Source organism: Manis javanica, chromosome 5 (assembly GCF_040802235.1).
Source record: "Manis javanica isolate MJ-LG chromosome 5, MJ_LKY, whole genome shotgun sequence".
Lineage (NCBI taxonomy): Eukaryota > Metazoa > Chordata > Mammalia > Pholidota > Manidae > Manis > Manis javanica.
In genome coordinates, this window is record NC_133160.1 from 171,897,582 (window position 1) to 171,912,516 (window position 14,935).

General features: G+C 52.9%; 1 protein-coding gene across 4 annotated transcripts in view; it reads left to right on the plus strand.

Annotated features, from left to right (window-relative positions):
- The window catches only part of RGS12 (regulator of G protein signaling 12), a 134,729-nt gene that overhangs the window by 61,075 nt on the left and 58,719 nt on the right, over positions 1 to 14,935 (plus strand). The window contains exon 1 of one of the 4 annotated variants that reach the window (XM_073237980.1): positions 8,150 to 8,317. The exons of the other annotated variants lie outside the window; for them this stretch is intronic. Coding sequence (XP_073094081.1) covers positions 8,264 to 8,317 — 54 coding nt within the window. The 5' untranslated portion in view covers positions 8,150 to 8,263. Of the gene's footprint in view, positions 1 to 8,149; positions 8,318 to 14,935 lie in introns of those variants that run through there. 4 annotated transcript variants of the gene reach the window in all.

The window sequence follows — 14,935 nt, forward strand, 5'->3', positions numbered from 1 at the left end:
TTATGAACACGCTACAGTTTTTTATCCATTCTGCTACTAATGGGCACTTGGTGGAAGGTTGGAAATAGTTCGCTTGGAGCAGAGCCTCAGTGGGCCCCCTTGAGCACCTGCAGAAGAGTCAGGGGCAGTTCCCAGCAGTGGAGCTGCTGGGTGACAGGCATGGCCAGATGCCACTCACATGGCTGTCCCCACTCAGGCTGTGGGTCCCTCAGCCTCCTCTCCAGCAGTGGGTTCTGTCAGACTGGAATTGCTCTACTTCAATGAAAGGGCGTCTTGTTTAATTTGCATTTCCCTGATTACGAGTAAGGCTGAGAGTTCCCTCCCTTGTGGGTTTTTGGCTGTCCAAGTTTTCTCCTTTTTGAATCAGTAGCCTATTCATATGCTTTTTCTGTTGCGTTGTGTGGCTGTTTTATATATATATGTATATTGCTTGTGTGTTTGTGTGTGTAGTAGTTCTTTATTCTGGATATGGGTCCTTTGTTAGATAAATGTTTTGAAAATATCTTCTTTGTGGCTTATTTCCATCTTTGTTTAGGGTGTCTTTAGTTATATATATATTTAGTTATAGTAAAATATTGTAATATAAAAGTTACCATTTTTAAATGTATTGTCAGTGGCAGTAAGTGTATTCACATCATTGTGCAGCCGTCCCCCTTAAACACTCACTCTCCATCTCCTCCTCTGCCCCTGACACCCACCACGCTGCTTCTCTCTATGGACTTGACTGTTCTGGGCACCTCGTGTAAGTGGAATCATACAGGATTTGTCCCTTTGTGCCTGGCTTATTTCTGAGCATCTCAGGTCACGCATGTGGGCATGTGCCAGCACCCCCTTCTGCTTTAAGCCTGAATGGTGGATGGCATTGTGCTTACCCACTCATTCATCAGTGGACACTGGGTTGCTCACACCTTTTGGTGAATGTGGGTAATGCTGTGAACACAGGTGTGCAAATAGCTGTTTGCATGTAGTTATAGTTTAAGAATTAACTCCAAACAAGGTAATTTCTTACAGACTCAGTAACAATGAACTGGAATAAACTGACTTCAGTTGTATTTTGCTTAAAACAGTAAGTTAATTTGTATTTTATGTGAAACTGAAATCATTGAATATTAGAGCCAGATAGGGCTTTTGAAACGATCTCATTTTCCAGATGAGGGAAGTGAGAACCAGGCTGGATTGGGGTGGTTCTCAGAGTCTGAGGGTGGGTTGCGGGGCGGCAGAGAGCATGGTACTGGGATGCACTTGAGAATGGCCACGGGACTGCCACCTGCTGCCTCGAGGTCCCCTGAGGCCAGCATGCTTATGTTGGTCAAGCAGCAGTCAGAACAGGCTTCCAGGGGCACCCAGGCTGTTATGTAAATAACAAAGGTGTGCTTGCCGCCCTCAGGGCCAGGCCTGCCTGCTGAGGGCCCTGGGGCCGTGGGCCTTGTGCCGGGAAGTGGGTCTCAGCGAAGCCTGCATTCTAGGTCTAGGAATTTTGCCAAGTGTTGCCTCCCTCTTTTCCTGGGAGGAGGGTTCATGAGGGGTCTGAGCCTCCAAGAGGCGAAGAACTAGAGTGCAGGCTTGGTGGTGACGGCACGCACTCCCATTTCCCTTTGTGGGACTTGCGATGGAGGAGCGCTCCATGTGGCTGTGATCCTTGCACATCCGCTTCACCGCAGAGGAAGTGTAGGACCTCCAGTGTAAGCGGCTGGATGTTTGCCATTACCCACGGAATTAACTGAGGGCGGGCCTCTTGTCTCTGATGTGACCCCACCGACGTAGTGAGGATCTGCATGTCACAGAGGGGGAGGGGGAGACCCAGAGGCACGGCGGCATTCTCTAGGCGCCTGCTGCCACTGCACCTGGAACCTTACCTTTGTCAAAACCTACGTTAGAGACGTGGGATTGACTCTCTGCTCACTTTTTTGCCTGAAGATTTCAAAGTATAGAAGCAACAAATAACCATCTTGAACATTCCTTGCTGGGAAGCTATTTCTAAGGGGAGCCTGTTGAGCACATTGCCTGTCTCTACCTCCTGTGGTAGTTACTCTTTGGCAGGTGTGCTAGGCAGCCTCCCCAGGGCACCTGTGGTTTTCACATTTTGCCTTTAACTGGTGCTTAATCATCTTGAGCCTGTTGGTAGCATTCTCTTAGCACAGTACCCTGCCAGGGGCCCTGGAATTCTTTCAGCTACCACCAGCCTGGCCCCTCTGCACAAGTCCAGTTTCGAGTCTACTTCTTGCGGCCCCTCAGGACACCAGTGTCTTAGGTTGGGTCCCCTAGAGGCAGACTGATGCTGGGAGTTAATTAGGGACCCACATGAAATAGGGTGATAAAATGGTAGTTGTCTGGGTTACTCCAAATGAGTGGTGACTGTGTAAAACAAGAATAACTATGTTGCATTTGTCTTAAAAAATATATAGAATTAAATTACGCCACAGCAAAGGCATGAGTTCTGGGAGTGGGTAAACTGAGTCCAGGTTCAGGGGCTTCCATTGGCTAGGAAGAGGGGGTGAAGGTGCCAGTTAATATTCGATTCTTATAAGCTAAGGATGCATATTGCAACCTCCAATGTAATCTAAGACAATAAAATAATGAATAAAGTTTAAGTTAATAGAAAGAAAAAATGGAAGAATTAAAAATACTCCACTGAAATGAATGTGAGAAAGAACTGGGGAAACAAAGCAAAGCACAGGACGGACAGGGTTCAGGTAGAACGTGTCAGGGTCTGCCCGGACTTCAGTGACAAGTACTCCAGTTAAAGAGCTTCTCTCTGTATACCTTTGTATTTCTCATTACTGTTTGGTTCTCTGTCTCTTGCACTAGAATTTAAGTCTCCAGGAGCGCAGGAACTATTCAGTTTTGTTCATTGTTTCCTGTTCCTAGTTCAGTGTGTGGCATACAGTAGGTGCTCAATAAATGTTCTTGAATAAATAAATGACAACAATGTTAAAAAAAAGAAGAAGTTGTCAGACTGCATTAATAATCTGATTATGCTGTTTACTGGAGGCACATCTAAAACTTAAGAATACAGAAATGTGAATGAAAAAATGGAAGTGGGGATACCGTGTACGACTAATTCGAATGGCAACATGGCTGCAGTAGCGTATCGAGGAGACCCTCAGGCAGAAGCCGTCACCGCAGGTAGAAAGGGAGCCTTCACGATGGTAAAAGGCAGTGGCAGGTCACGATTCTAGACCCTGTGTGCCTTCAATGATGTGGTCTCAACAAAGCTGAAGCGGAAAAGACATACGGATGCAGTGCAGTTTTAATCAAAATCCCAGCAGGTGTTTTGTGGAACAGAGCATGATTCCAAAATTTTCATGGAAATGCAAAAGGCCAAGAGTAGGCAAGATATTCTTGAAGTAGCATTTAAGGTGGGAGGACTTGCTCTAACAGCTGTCAGAACTCATCATGAAGCTGGAGTAGTTGAAGACTGCGTGAGTGCAGCACAGAGACGCAGTAGAGCAGAGGCAGGCACAGTGCAGTCAACACCTGCAGACCCTTGGCTGTGCGTGCAGAGCACAGTCTTCAGCGGTGCTGGAATGAGTAGACCTCCACATGGAAAAGAAAGAGAGAGACACTCGGTTCTCCCTCATGCCCTGCAAACACGATTAATTCCAGCTGTGTTGCAGATGTAACTGTGAAGGGCAAAATAAGACAGCTACTGGGGGACAATGTAAGAGCATGTCTCCATGGTGTTGGGCGGGACTCAGAGACTGAGCCTCTGGTTGTCGAGGGCGGGGCAGGAAGGCTTCTGGGAGGCTGGGGGTCTGGGGGTAGGGGAAGATGCCTGGGGGCACCGGGTGGGCATCTGGTACTGGGACATCTGGAGGGAGGCCTGGCTGGTGGGGCACATTTTGGGGGATGATTGAGGAAGTGGTCCAGCAACGGGTGGGGCAGGGTAGCCCTGGCAGCTGGGAGAAGGGCAGTGTGTAGGGACAGCGGAGGTGAGTGGCCATGTGCACCAGGGGTCCCCACTGGGTTGGGTGCTCCACTGGGTCACATCGTCTGTGACGCGAACCATCACATTCCCAGTCTGCCAAGCAGCCCTGAGATGGACAGGGACCTTGTTTAAGGGGTCGTGGTGGTCTTGTGCTCTCTCAGGGAGCCCACAGCTCTCATCGTACTCAATGTAAATGCTGGACTGCTTGTAGGAAGTGGGAGCTGGGTGCTGGGGTTGGCCCCGCTCAGATCTCTGGTCTGACACCATGCCTATAGCCTCAGCCACCCCCTGGGGCCCCCCTAGCTGGGACTTCAAGGTCAGCCCCTCCCCCTGGCAGGGCCTGTGCAGTGAGGGGAGCACCATGAGCTGCAGTGGCAGGTGCCATCCCAGGCAGTGTGGCTGACGGCCCCCGGGTCCACAACCTGCCCCATTGTTGTGGTATGACAGTGAACTTTATGCCGTAGGGAGCACCATTATCCTGCTTTAAAGCGCGGGAGACTGCGGGGCTAGGGGTGAGGCACCAAGGGCTGCAGCTGGCTGTTCCCTGGCACACTGGCTTCAGAGCCATGCTCTTGGGGCACTAGCCTCCCGCCTGTGCAGCCTCTCCCAGGACACCTGAGTCCTGCAGGCAGGCCCACGAGCCTGTGCATCTGTTATAGCCTTGTTTGTTCCATACTGTTTCTGCGGCCATGGGGACACAGCATCCTGTGAGAGTGGTCCTGCTGTCAGGGAACTAGCTGTCCAGGTGCAAGAGAGATGAACAGACGCAGGGACAGGAAGGCCTCAGGCAGGGTGGCGCTGGGGAGCCAGGCTAGGTATGTGGGGGAGACGAGGACTCCTCAGCATGCTGTGGTCAGCAGCCCCTCTGAGGACGGAACAGTCATGCCGAGCTTCTGTGCTAAGAGAGGCCAGCACACGAAGGCCCAGGGGTCAGAGGGAGAGAGGCCAACCTGAGACTCTGGGTTTTATTCCAAGTGTGACAAAGTTTTTGGGGAAATGCTGAGGGGGAGAGCTATTCTTCCTGTGTCAGAGTCCAGAATTTGGGGCTGTTAGCAGATCATCTGGTGGCTTTGTGGGCCTGCCTGGAGGGCCGGGCATGGCCCCCTGTGGGAGGAGGGTAGATGGGGTTGTCTGGAAGGTGCTCTGATGGCAGGTGGAGGCCAAGAGACTCACCAGGGGGCAGTGCTGGAGGAGAAGGCCCAGACTTCTCCCGAGGCAGCTGGAGGCCACGTCCAAGCCCTTGAAATGAGGTCCCTGGCTCCCCGAGCTGCCTGTGTCGGAGGCTTAGAGGAAGCTCCCAAGTTTCCAAATGGCCAGGAGGGACCACCGCCCATCAGACTAGAGAGCACTGGAGGGGGGACCTGGGAGAGCCAGCAGGAGCCCGGGGTTCCTGAGCACCGCAGAGAGGTGGGACAGGGGTTAGGGCCTCAGTCTGCAAACTGTGGCCCTCAGGCTGGATCCACTCTCGGCTTGTCTTGTGAATAAAGCGTTTTTGGAGCACAGCACACCATTCACAGAGTTGAGCAGTAGAGACAGGGTCTCCCCCACAGAGCTGAAGTACTTTCTCCTGGCCCTTCTCTGAGCAGGCTTCTGCACCCTGGTTAAAAGCAGGGGGCGAGCTTGCCCCCAGCGCCAGGGCCCCGAGAGCCAGAGCAGGAGGGACCCAGGCCTGCCTCCCAGGCTCTCCAGTGCCCTCCAAGCTGTGGGTGTAGTCCTCGGCCCCTTGCCAGGGCTTGAGACGTCACCCTTCTCCAGACAAGGCTTCTAGTGAGGGCCAGGCCCACTTGTCCTGCTGCCCCTGGATGCCCCCCCACCACCAGCTGCAGCCAGCCAGTGCCCCCGACCTGCCCTCCTCCCACCTCTCCCAGCACCCCAGCTCCCACTCCATCTTGGTCCCTCCTCTGCACCACCATCTAGATTGTTTTGCTGGGAGGAAGCGACTGGTTTCTCTCACCTGAGCTGAACCGGGTTGTGGGGAGGCGGGGATGGGTGGGGGCAGGCAGGGGTGTTGGCAGGGACTGGCAGTGCGGGGCCTGGACAGCAGGGGGCGCTGAGGGCACACATTTCCCCTGAACTTGGGCTGGTTTCGCCAGTAGGTGAGGAAGGAGGGTGGGAGGGAGGGGAGGGAGGGCAGTGTAGCCCGTAGACAGCGAACGGTCAGACTTCTCGCCTCCGTCAGGAATGGAGAGCTGTGCTGGGGAGCCCTCGTGGTCACCGCCAGGCGCTGAGCCGGGCACAGGAGGCTGGGGGTCGGCAACGCGGAGGGCCTGTGAGTGCTCTCGTCCACTCGGCAAACCCCGCGGCCTCTTCCTTGGGAGTCTTGGGCACCCCTGAGTGTGCACGTAGCCTGACCCTTGCCTGCTTGTCCTTGTCAGGGCTTTGTTGAGGGTGGGGTGGGTGGGCATCAGAGCTCGTGTCCCTTCTGTTACTTAGACCCTTTAGTGCAGCATGTGTGTCCATTTCCTCCTGGCCCGGCTGTGCCCAGGACAGGCTGGAAGTCCTGATGGGCCCAGGGCATTAAGGAAAACGTGCCCTTTCCCTACAAGACCACCTGGTGAAAATCCCACAGTTACTGTTCCAGAACCTCCTGTGTGTTTTCTCTGAAAGTGTGCATGTGTGCATGTGTGCATGCGTGTGCATGTGTGTGCATGTGCCAGGGGCCGGCATGCTGGGGAACGGACATGGAGGGGCCCTGAGTCTCAGGGGTATGCAGGGAGATTGCTGTGTCCAGCTCTGCGCCTGTCAGCCTGGCCAGTCCTGTGTCACCGCCTTGCCTGTCTGCCGTTTATGACCACGCTGAGCGCCTGGGTGTGCTCCCCTCTTGGCTGGCTTGCTGCCTTTGGCGTGAAGTGTGGCCCCCACTTTCGTGTCTCACAGTTCTGCTTGGTAAAGACCAGTGAATTCTTAGTCTCCTGCCCTGGGGAACAGAGAAGCAGGTGGGCCAAGGGCTTTAAACGTGACACCCCTCCTGGTCTTGCAGGCCAAGCCCAGGACCCCTGGAGGCCTGGACAGCTGGAAGGAGCACCTTTCTGTGGCTTGTTTGCTCAGTCCCCACCCCTGCCCAGGGAGGAGCAGCTCAGCAGAGGGAGGCGGGGCTGCCCCAGTCGGTCCTGCCCTGTCCTGGGCCCGGGCCCTTGGTGCTGCCCTGTCCTGCCTCTCATCAGTTCCAGCTTTTCCCTGCAGCCTCCCTCACACTGCCCAGCATCTCCTGTGTGCCAGGCTGAGCTGTCCCTGCCCTCAGCAGGGCTTCGTGGCTTAGGAGGGCAGAGGTGGCGTCTGCTCCTTCCCTGCCCTTGCGTCGAGGCTGCTGTGTGCAGCCCTCTTGAGCAAAGCTGTCTGAGGAGGCTCTGGCTGATGCCCATTGTTTGTACAGTTTTCACCTTCCAGGCAGACATTGCCCATTTCTGCACTAAACACAGGTTCTATTCATTGCACACTCATTTGGGGAGTGCCTGTGTTTCTCCCATTTAAAAACAAAAGTAAGGGTGGGGGCAGCACATTCCAGATGGTGGCCTGATCCCAAACCCCAGGCCCACCATCCCAGCCCGTTGGCCCTGTGGGCATCAAGTGTGGACCCTGGACATGATGTTCCCTTGGGGTCTGGAGCAGCCCTACACTCAGGAGTGTGAACTCCATGAACTCCTGGAGCCTGTGCAGATGGGATGCTGGCCCCACCCTGTGAGATCTGGCCAGTAAAGAAGCACTTTGGGGTGAGCAGATACCCCCAACTCTCCAGGATGTTGCAGTGACACCCAGGTTCTAGAAACAGTATTCTTGTTCTTTTCCTTCTTCCCTTGTAAACCAGTATCTGCCCTGCATCCATCACTTCAGGCTGTGGCAGGTGTCAGAAGACAGACAAAGCAGATTACCGAATAGAGACGGGTTTTAGAACGCGGCAGATCCTGAGGGCTGGCACCGTGTAAACTCGTGCACATGCAGGCTTATAATAGAACCGTCAGCAACTGTAATTAAGGCTGTGAACTGCAGCACTGCTAAAAACCAGTTCTCCGCAGCTGTTGTACTGACAGAGCAATTATCCCGATCAGCTCAAGTTTTATTCTGATTTGGTAGAGGAAATACTTTTAAGATGATCTCACAGTGTGATTTATGTAAACGGCCTTTTTTTTCTTCTTGCGAGACAATCGAGATAGTCTGAATCCCTGGCAAACCACAGCTTCCTGCAGTGTCCTGTTGCCATGGGTTACGAAGGGAGCAAAATGGAACTTCATCTGAAATGTCTTTAAACTTCCTGACGTGCACAGGCATGCTGCCCTGGCAAATGGTACAGCTCAGATCTGCGTGCCCGGTGTGGTTCAGGAGTTTTCTTGTCTTAAGATGAATTTGGGAAAAGGGTTGTCAGAGGAAACACACGTTTTTATCGATCAGCAGGTAAGTTACTCCAGCTGTTTCTCATCATTTAAACAAAATTGTTGTATGAAAACTTGGCATCTTGGTTACTGCTTTATTTTCAGCCTACCTAGTGAGTGGGAGCTGTTAGGTGTAAACTTTGAAAACACTTTTTTCTTTTATCTGCCTCACGGAGCTTGAAGTGAATCCTGTGGAGGTGAATGCCCGGCTTGGGGATCAGCAGCCAGAGCTAGGCTGGGACCTGGCGGGGTCCACGCTGCTGTTTTAAGTCAGCAATGCTCTTGTTCTTACTGCAGTAATTCTGACAGAGTTTAAAGATGAGTGAATTAATTTTGTTGAAGTGTTAAATTTCAACTGGATAAATGTACTAAAATATGTTACGCTCTTGAAATTACTATTTTACAGCTAACATTTTCAAATGTAATGAGTTGATTCTGCAGATACATACATAGGGAACTACTGGCAATCATATTGAATGATTGGTTATTATCTGAGATTATACAGTTGAACTCACTATAAAACTTTTTTTAAAAGGTTTGAGATTAAAAAGAGCTTTTATTTTCTTCTTATTAATGTAAAGGTAACAATAAATTTAAATAAATTCTTCACAGAAGATTGTCACTAATTACTGGGTACCAATTTTCTGTTCCTTTCCAAGTTGTTTCATCCTGCTCTTTTTCCTGATCTCGAATTCAAGCCTTCTGTGGAGGACCACAGGAGAAACTGCTAGCTCAGAGGGGACGGGCTGGATGCTAGTCCCGGAATATCAACTGCGTGCTTCCTTTAAAGTGGAAAATAGAAATAGGTCTACTGGACAGGTCAAGAGCTATCCTTATGAAGTAGGTACAGATTTTAATATATTTGAAAAACGTTCAGTATGTATTTTGGAAACCCCTTGTACTAAGAAAACTGACCTGAGAGAGCACAGGGGGGGCAGATTCTGGTGTTCATGGTGTGGTGGCCTGTGGGTGCCACCGCAGTCCTGGGGGAGGGGACCTGTATATATTATGTCCTTGCTGGGCCTGTTAACCACTTATTTGTACATATACGAAAGCTGCATTTTCATTTCAATAACACATAAAAGTAAGTTTTAGAAAATCTTTTTTATTCTGAGTAAAAAAAATAGGTCACTAAAAATGTGCCTTTTAGTTTGCCTGTGTAAATGGTTTGGATCCGATTGGAAATGTCTGCAAATGCTTCAACTGGCAAGTAAGCTGTTCGTGTGAATGTGTTAGCAAAATATGGCTGCTGCAGTCATATGTGAAGCAATAGGAAATGAGCGGCCGCCCCTCCTCCTGTGGAGAGGTGTGTGGAAAGGTCATGGGGGTAGTTTGGGACCACCATGGGAGCGGGCAGGATGTGCCGCGCTTTCCAGACTAGTCAATGCAGAGGCTGCCTCTCCAGTGTTGGAGAGGCCACGTGGTGCAAAGAAGGAAAGCTGGGGAAGCTGTGTGGGGAGGCAGCTCACCACCTTACCAGCTCTGTGATCATATGTAAATTGCTTCTCCCTCTGAGCCTCAGACTGTTCATCTTTAAAATGGGGGTGTTGCAGGAAAGCCAGGGCTCTATCCACAGTATATACGTGCATGATAAACGCTGTGGTGACAGGGCTCTTGTGTTTTTGTGAGCTTCATTCATCTTGAGGGGAAGAGCTCTGAAGTTTTTGCAGCCAGGGGATGTGACCTGGAAAGAGATGAGGCTCTCACTGGCCAAATGCACTGGTCATGGTTCCCCCAGCTTCTCAAAAATGGGGTCCAGCATAAATAGACTTTGAAAATGTATGCACCCCTTGGCCAAAAGAGAACGTGATCCACCATACTTGAACCACATCATGGTGGGGTGCTGCAGCCTTCGATGGTAGTAAGACACTGACTGAGGAGACACAAACACCCACAGCCTGAAAGAAACAGGAACTACCACAGAAGGCTTTAACAAGCTTCCCGTGTGACCCCACCTGGGCCCAGCACCCAGAGCGCCCCTGCTGCGTTTGACTCAGCCTGCTATGGGCGGAGTGGGGGTGGGGAGCACGTTCCTCGGGGCGGCCTCCTCCTCTGTGCTGTGGCTGGGGTGGACTCCAGGAGGGTGTGCACTCTGCTGTGTGCTTCCACAGGGCAATCCCCGCCGGGCCAGCCAGAGGGCAGGGCAGGGCCGGGCCGGGCATCCATGGCTCACAGCACCAAATGTTTTACATCCCACCCTCCTCTGAGCTACAGGAACATCCCCCACTCAGCTGGGGCCTTGGCGCACGGCAGGGCCTCCTCCGGCCTGAGCAGTGTCCCTGAGCCCCGAGGAGGTCCTGCTTTGCTCTCACTTGGCACAATGTCTGTAGCCCCTGGTGCCCACTGGGTGGAGATGGCACCTCCTTTGGCACCTGCTTTAGGTAGGTAGCCAGGCAAGTAGGGGGTGGCCACAGCATGGTCTGCCCTCCCTTCCTGGGCATAAAATGCAGGCCACGCTGTGCTGCACCCTTGGCAGAGGTTTGCCCCTCAAGGCAGTCTCCCATGATCTGGGGGCACATTGGGTATAGCACGTTTGTCTTGAGGTCAGTGTGCCCAGGCAGGTGCCTTTGGGCTGCTAGAGCATGAGGGAAAGAACGTTCCAGAGACCACGGCTTGAACCCTTCATGCACTGGGGCACTGTGTAAGATCTGAAAATGAGAAAGAGGCTGTTAGACCCCCTGCCTGGCAGGAAGGGCACCCCTTCCAGCTGTGGCAATGATGGGGGATTAGACCCTGGCATGGGGGAGGGAGGGGCTCCGTGTCTGCGCCCAGGAAGGGAAAGGGCGACAGGACACTGAGCTGTCAGGAGGTGGGGGCTGGGCCAGGAGGGCGGCTCTGGCTGCAGCCGTGGCATCAGCCAGGACTGGGCTGCCCCAGGGCCCAGGAATCCAGTGCCTGGGCTTCCTGGGAGGCGCCAGGCATGCTGTCTGTGGGCTGCTGCACGGCTGCCCCATGTTCCCACTGGCCCCACCAGGAGCCGGTGCAGGGGCTTCTCAGTTTGACGCGCCTACCAGCCCTGCTCCTGGGGCTCTGTGGTGCCACACGGTGCTCAGACCCCTTCGGACCCTACAGCTGGGGGGAGGAGGGTCCTCAGCCATCCCCCTTCTTTTGGTTCACAGGTCCTTTCTGGCTGTTTAGCTCTGTTCTTGTTATCTATATGAGAAGTGCATATAGATATGCTCTGGATATTTGAGGGAAATTTAGTTTCTATCTCGTATCTTCCCTCTTTTTCAGGAAGACGTTGGTCACCTTCCCTCTGTGGGAGTCACCTAAAATGCATCTCCTCTCCCTCTGGCTCTTTCTGCCAGGCCTGAGCTGGTAGCTTGGTCACACTAGCCCTTCCTGCCTGCCCTGTGAGCACAGAGGCTCTGGGTCCTTCTCGGTGCTTGTCATCCATGGGAAACAAAGGCCACGTCTCCTAGAACAGCAGGCTTTGCCTGCTGTCCCAGCATTGCCCAGCTCTCCGTGTACCCTCTGACCTCACCCCCCCCCCAGCTTCTCTCCTTTTCCAGGTCCATCCGAGCTGGAGTTGAGGGGCTGCCCTCTCCAACCTAACTCTGCAGCAGGGACACCCACCCCCCAAGACCCAGCAACTTTTGCTCCCACCTCCTGCGGAGGCCACAGGACCCAGGTCCAACTTAGAATCCTCCTGTGCCCCAAATCTGCTGCTCCCTCAGTCTCCCCTGCCCTTTGCCCTGGCTCGCCAACCTTCAGCCTTCCCGATCGGCAGGAGGCCCTGCCCTCCAAATCTGTCCCACTGTTTATCCTCCCTTGCCCTCCGCCCACCGCCTTGCTCTGCTGCCTGGAGCCCTGGGGGCCAGGGCCTGAACTCTGCCCCAGGCAGCCTTCTTCAGCAGCAGCTGGAGGGGACTTGCACGTTCTCCCTCCTCTGCCCCTGCCCTCAAGTGGGTCCTGCCTTGTCTGCCTGGTGGGCCTGCGGGGACCTGACAATTATGAGCGCAGGGGTCAGGGTGGAGCTGACTGTTCTGTGTTTGCGGGTTTCTTCCCTGCGTCCTGCATCTGCAGGAGTCTGGTCTCAACCAGGTGCTCAGTGAATGATTTATTGAGTGAGTGGGAGCAATCCTAGCTGGGTTTCCCCACACCCTACCTGACCCCAGGGGCAGAGGCTGTGTCCCATAACTCATTCTCATGCCCTCTCGGGCCAGTGTTGCTGCTGGGAGTGTTGGAGCCAGCCTGGGCAGGGCAGAGCGCTTCAGCTCCAGTCTTGAGTTGACCAAGCGGGGGTTTTGAAACAGTTGGTACATCTCAGCCTTTATGAGAAAACTTTTCCTGGGGCTGGGGTCCCACTTCAGGTGAGAGTGGGCTGCGGATTCTCGTCTCCAGCTTGTAGGCAAGCATGCTGTTTACCCCACAGGCTCCCCGTGAGAGGCCAGTCAAGAGCTGTACACAGGGCTGCCTCCTGCACAAAGCATTCTGGGAGGGCCAGTGTTCCTGGCAGCCGGCGGGAGCTCAGCTGTCCAGTGGGAGGCCTAGGTGTGGATGCTGTCCCAGAGCCCTCTGCGACTTCCCACACCATCTGCATGCTGACATAGTGGAGACGCTCGGCTTTCTTAAACTGGGCCAGTGTGGAAAAGAGGTTTTGCTGTCTATTTCAGCAGGGAGGTCGGAGTAACGTTTATGTTCCCATCGAACACGTGGCGTCGGCGTGGAGTCTGTGTACTGCTTTGTCAGGCTGTTGCTTTGGACTTTGAAAAGTCTTACTAGTTAATTATCTTCAGCTGCACCAAAGGCCTGACAGGATATTAGCTGTTACATTCTTAGGAAAATGCTGTCATTGTGGGTTATACCTGAGCCGGTTTCTTCTGACTCTATTGAAGTTTGAAGAGCTCTTTCGGACACAAACGTACACACCTGTGCACAGGCTCATAAAGCACACGTTTTAGAAAGAGAAGCACTGATTCACTCACTCCTGTGCTCGGGGGCTCTGCCCTTATGCGCTGGTAGGCCCTGCCCCTCTTGGGCTGCATAGATGGTTATGTGCTGCACTGTGATGCCTCCAGCTGCCCAGCCATGCCCCACGCCTGTGTCCTGCCCCGTTTGTCACTGTACAGTGCCATATGCCTGGAGTACCTTCACCTTTTGGCATCACTGTCTCTTGAATCTCGAAGTTCTTCACTGGGAGCACCATGCTGTGAGTTAGATCATGGGCCACTCCTTGCCTCCACTTGAGCCGCATGTCCAGCCATCTATGTGATTGAATCTGCTGGAAAGAAGTAGCATGTGGGGTGTGTGTGTGTGTGTTTGTGTTTGCACGCCTGTGTGCATGCTTGTGGAGAGAGCTGGCGGTGGGCTAAAGCACTGTGGAACCCCGGGGGCTCAGGTCCCAGCGAGCTCTGTGGGAGGTTGCTCCTGGGCCCCTAACCAAGGGACCTGGGAGCTGTCTGGCAGGACAGTCATCATGGCTGTGGGGGGCCTAGCTCGGGGGCCCTGGCTAGGAAGGCTTCCCTGAGAAGGTGTCGGTGAAGTAGCAGCCCAGGCAGGTGGCCTCCCCGGGTGAGGTACACCCCCTGCTGACAAGAGGGGGTGCAGGAAAGGCAGGTAACCCCAAATCATTTCTATTGGCCTCAGGACTAGTGACATGTCTGATTCTGACCAAATCACCCTTTGAAGCCTGGTTTGCATTTTTTGAGCACATCTGTCTGGCAGGGGGAAACAGTCTGAAAGGACAAAGATTCAGAAACTCCCACAGAGAACTCCCAAAGAACTCACCCAGGGTGTCTTTTCGAATTAGGCATTCCCGAACGCCTGGCATACTAAGACCACCTGAGTTGGGGCTCAGGGAGAGGGCTCCCGGCTGAGGGCAGTGGCTCTCAGCCCACCATGGGAGACGGGGTCACCTCAGGACCTTGCACACGCATCATGCACAGAGTTGTGCAGCTCTGAAGCCAGGCTTGAGAAGAACACAGACCCTGGGGTGTGCTGGGTGCTTTCCTTTCATGTTATTCTCTCCCATCTTATTTCCTGACAGATGCTGCTCACAGCCCACTGATCAGTGTGACAGTTCCTTAGAGGGTAGGGCTGGGTTTGAAGGGCCCTGAGTTGGCAGAGCTGAGGGCTGGGGCTGAGCCAGCCAGGGCACACTCCCACCAGCAGTGCTTGCATGGGCAGCGCCTCTGTTCCGACGGCCTGAGGGGCCTTCCCTGCCCCACACAGACCCACTCTTCTCTGTACTGGCCCAGACAGGAGTTTAAACAGAAATGGTCACTTTTTTAAAAGGTCAAATAAATATATTAGATGCAAAGCTGATTGTGCAATTCTTAAGGTTTTCCATCATTTGGATTATGTTTCTTTGTATTTGCAACATTTGATATGTTTGGGCCACTTTATAGGCCTTTGGTCTCAATTACTTAAGATTTACATATGGTTATTTAAAATTTTTTATGTCTAAGGCAAGAAATGTCAGTGGCTCAAGACTGAAAATTTGTGTTACTGTATATGACTGTACACCAAAGTCATCTGGAAATGATATATTCTAATACCGGCTTTGTTTCATGTTACTAACAGAAACAACCTGGTAAAGGCTAAAGTCATCGTATAGCACTCTTCATATAAATTACCTAAAACTTCCAAAACATTAATTCAGAATAAAATATCCATGGAATGTGTTGTCCAGACAAAT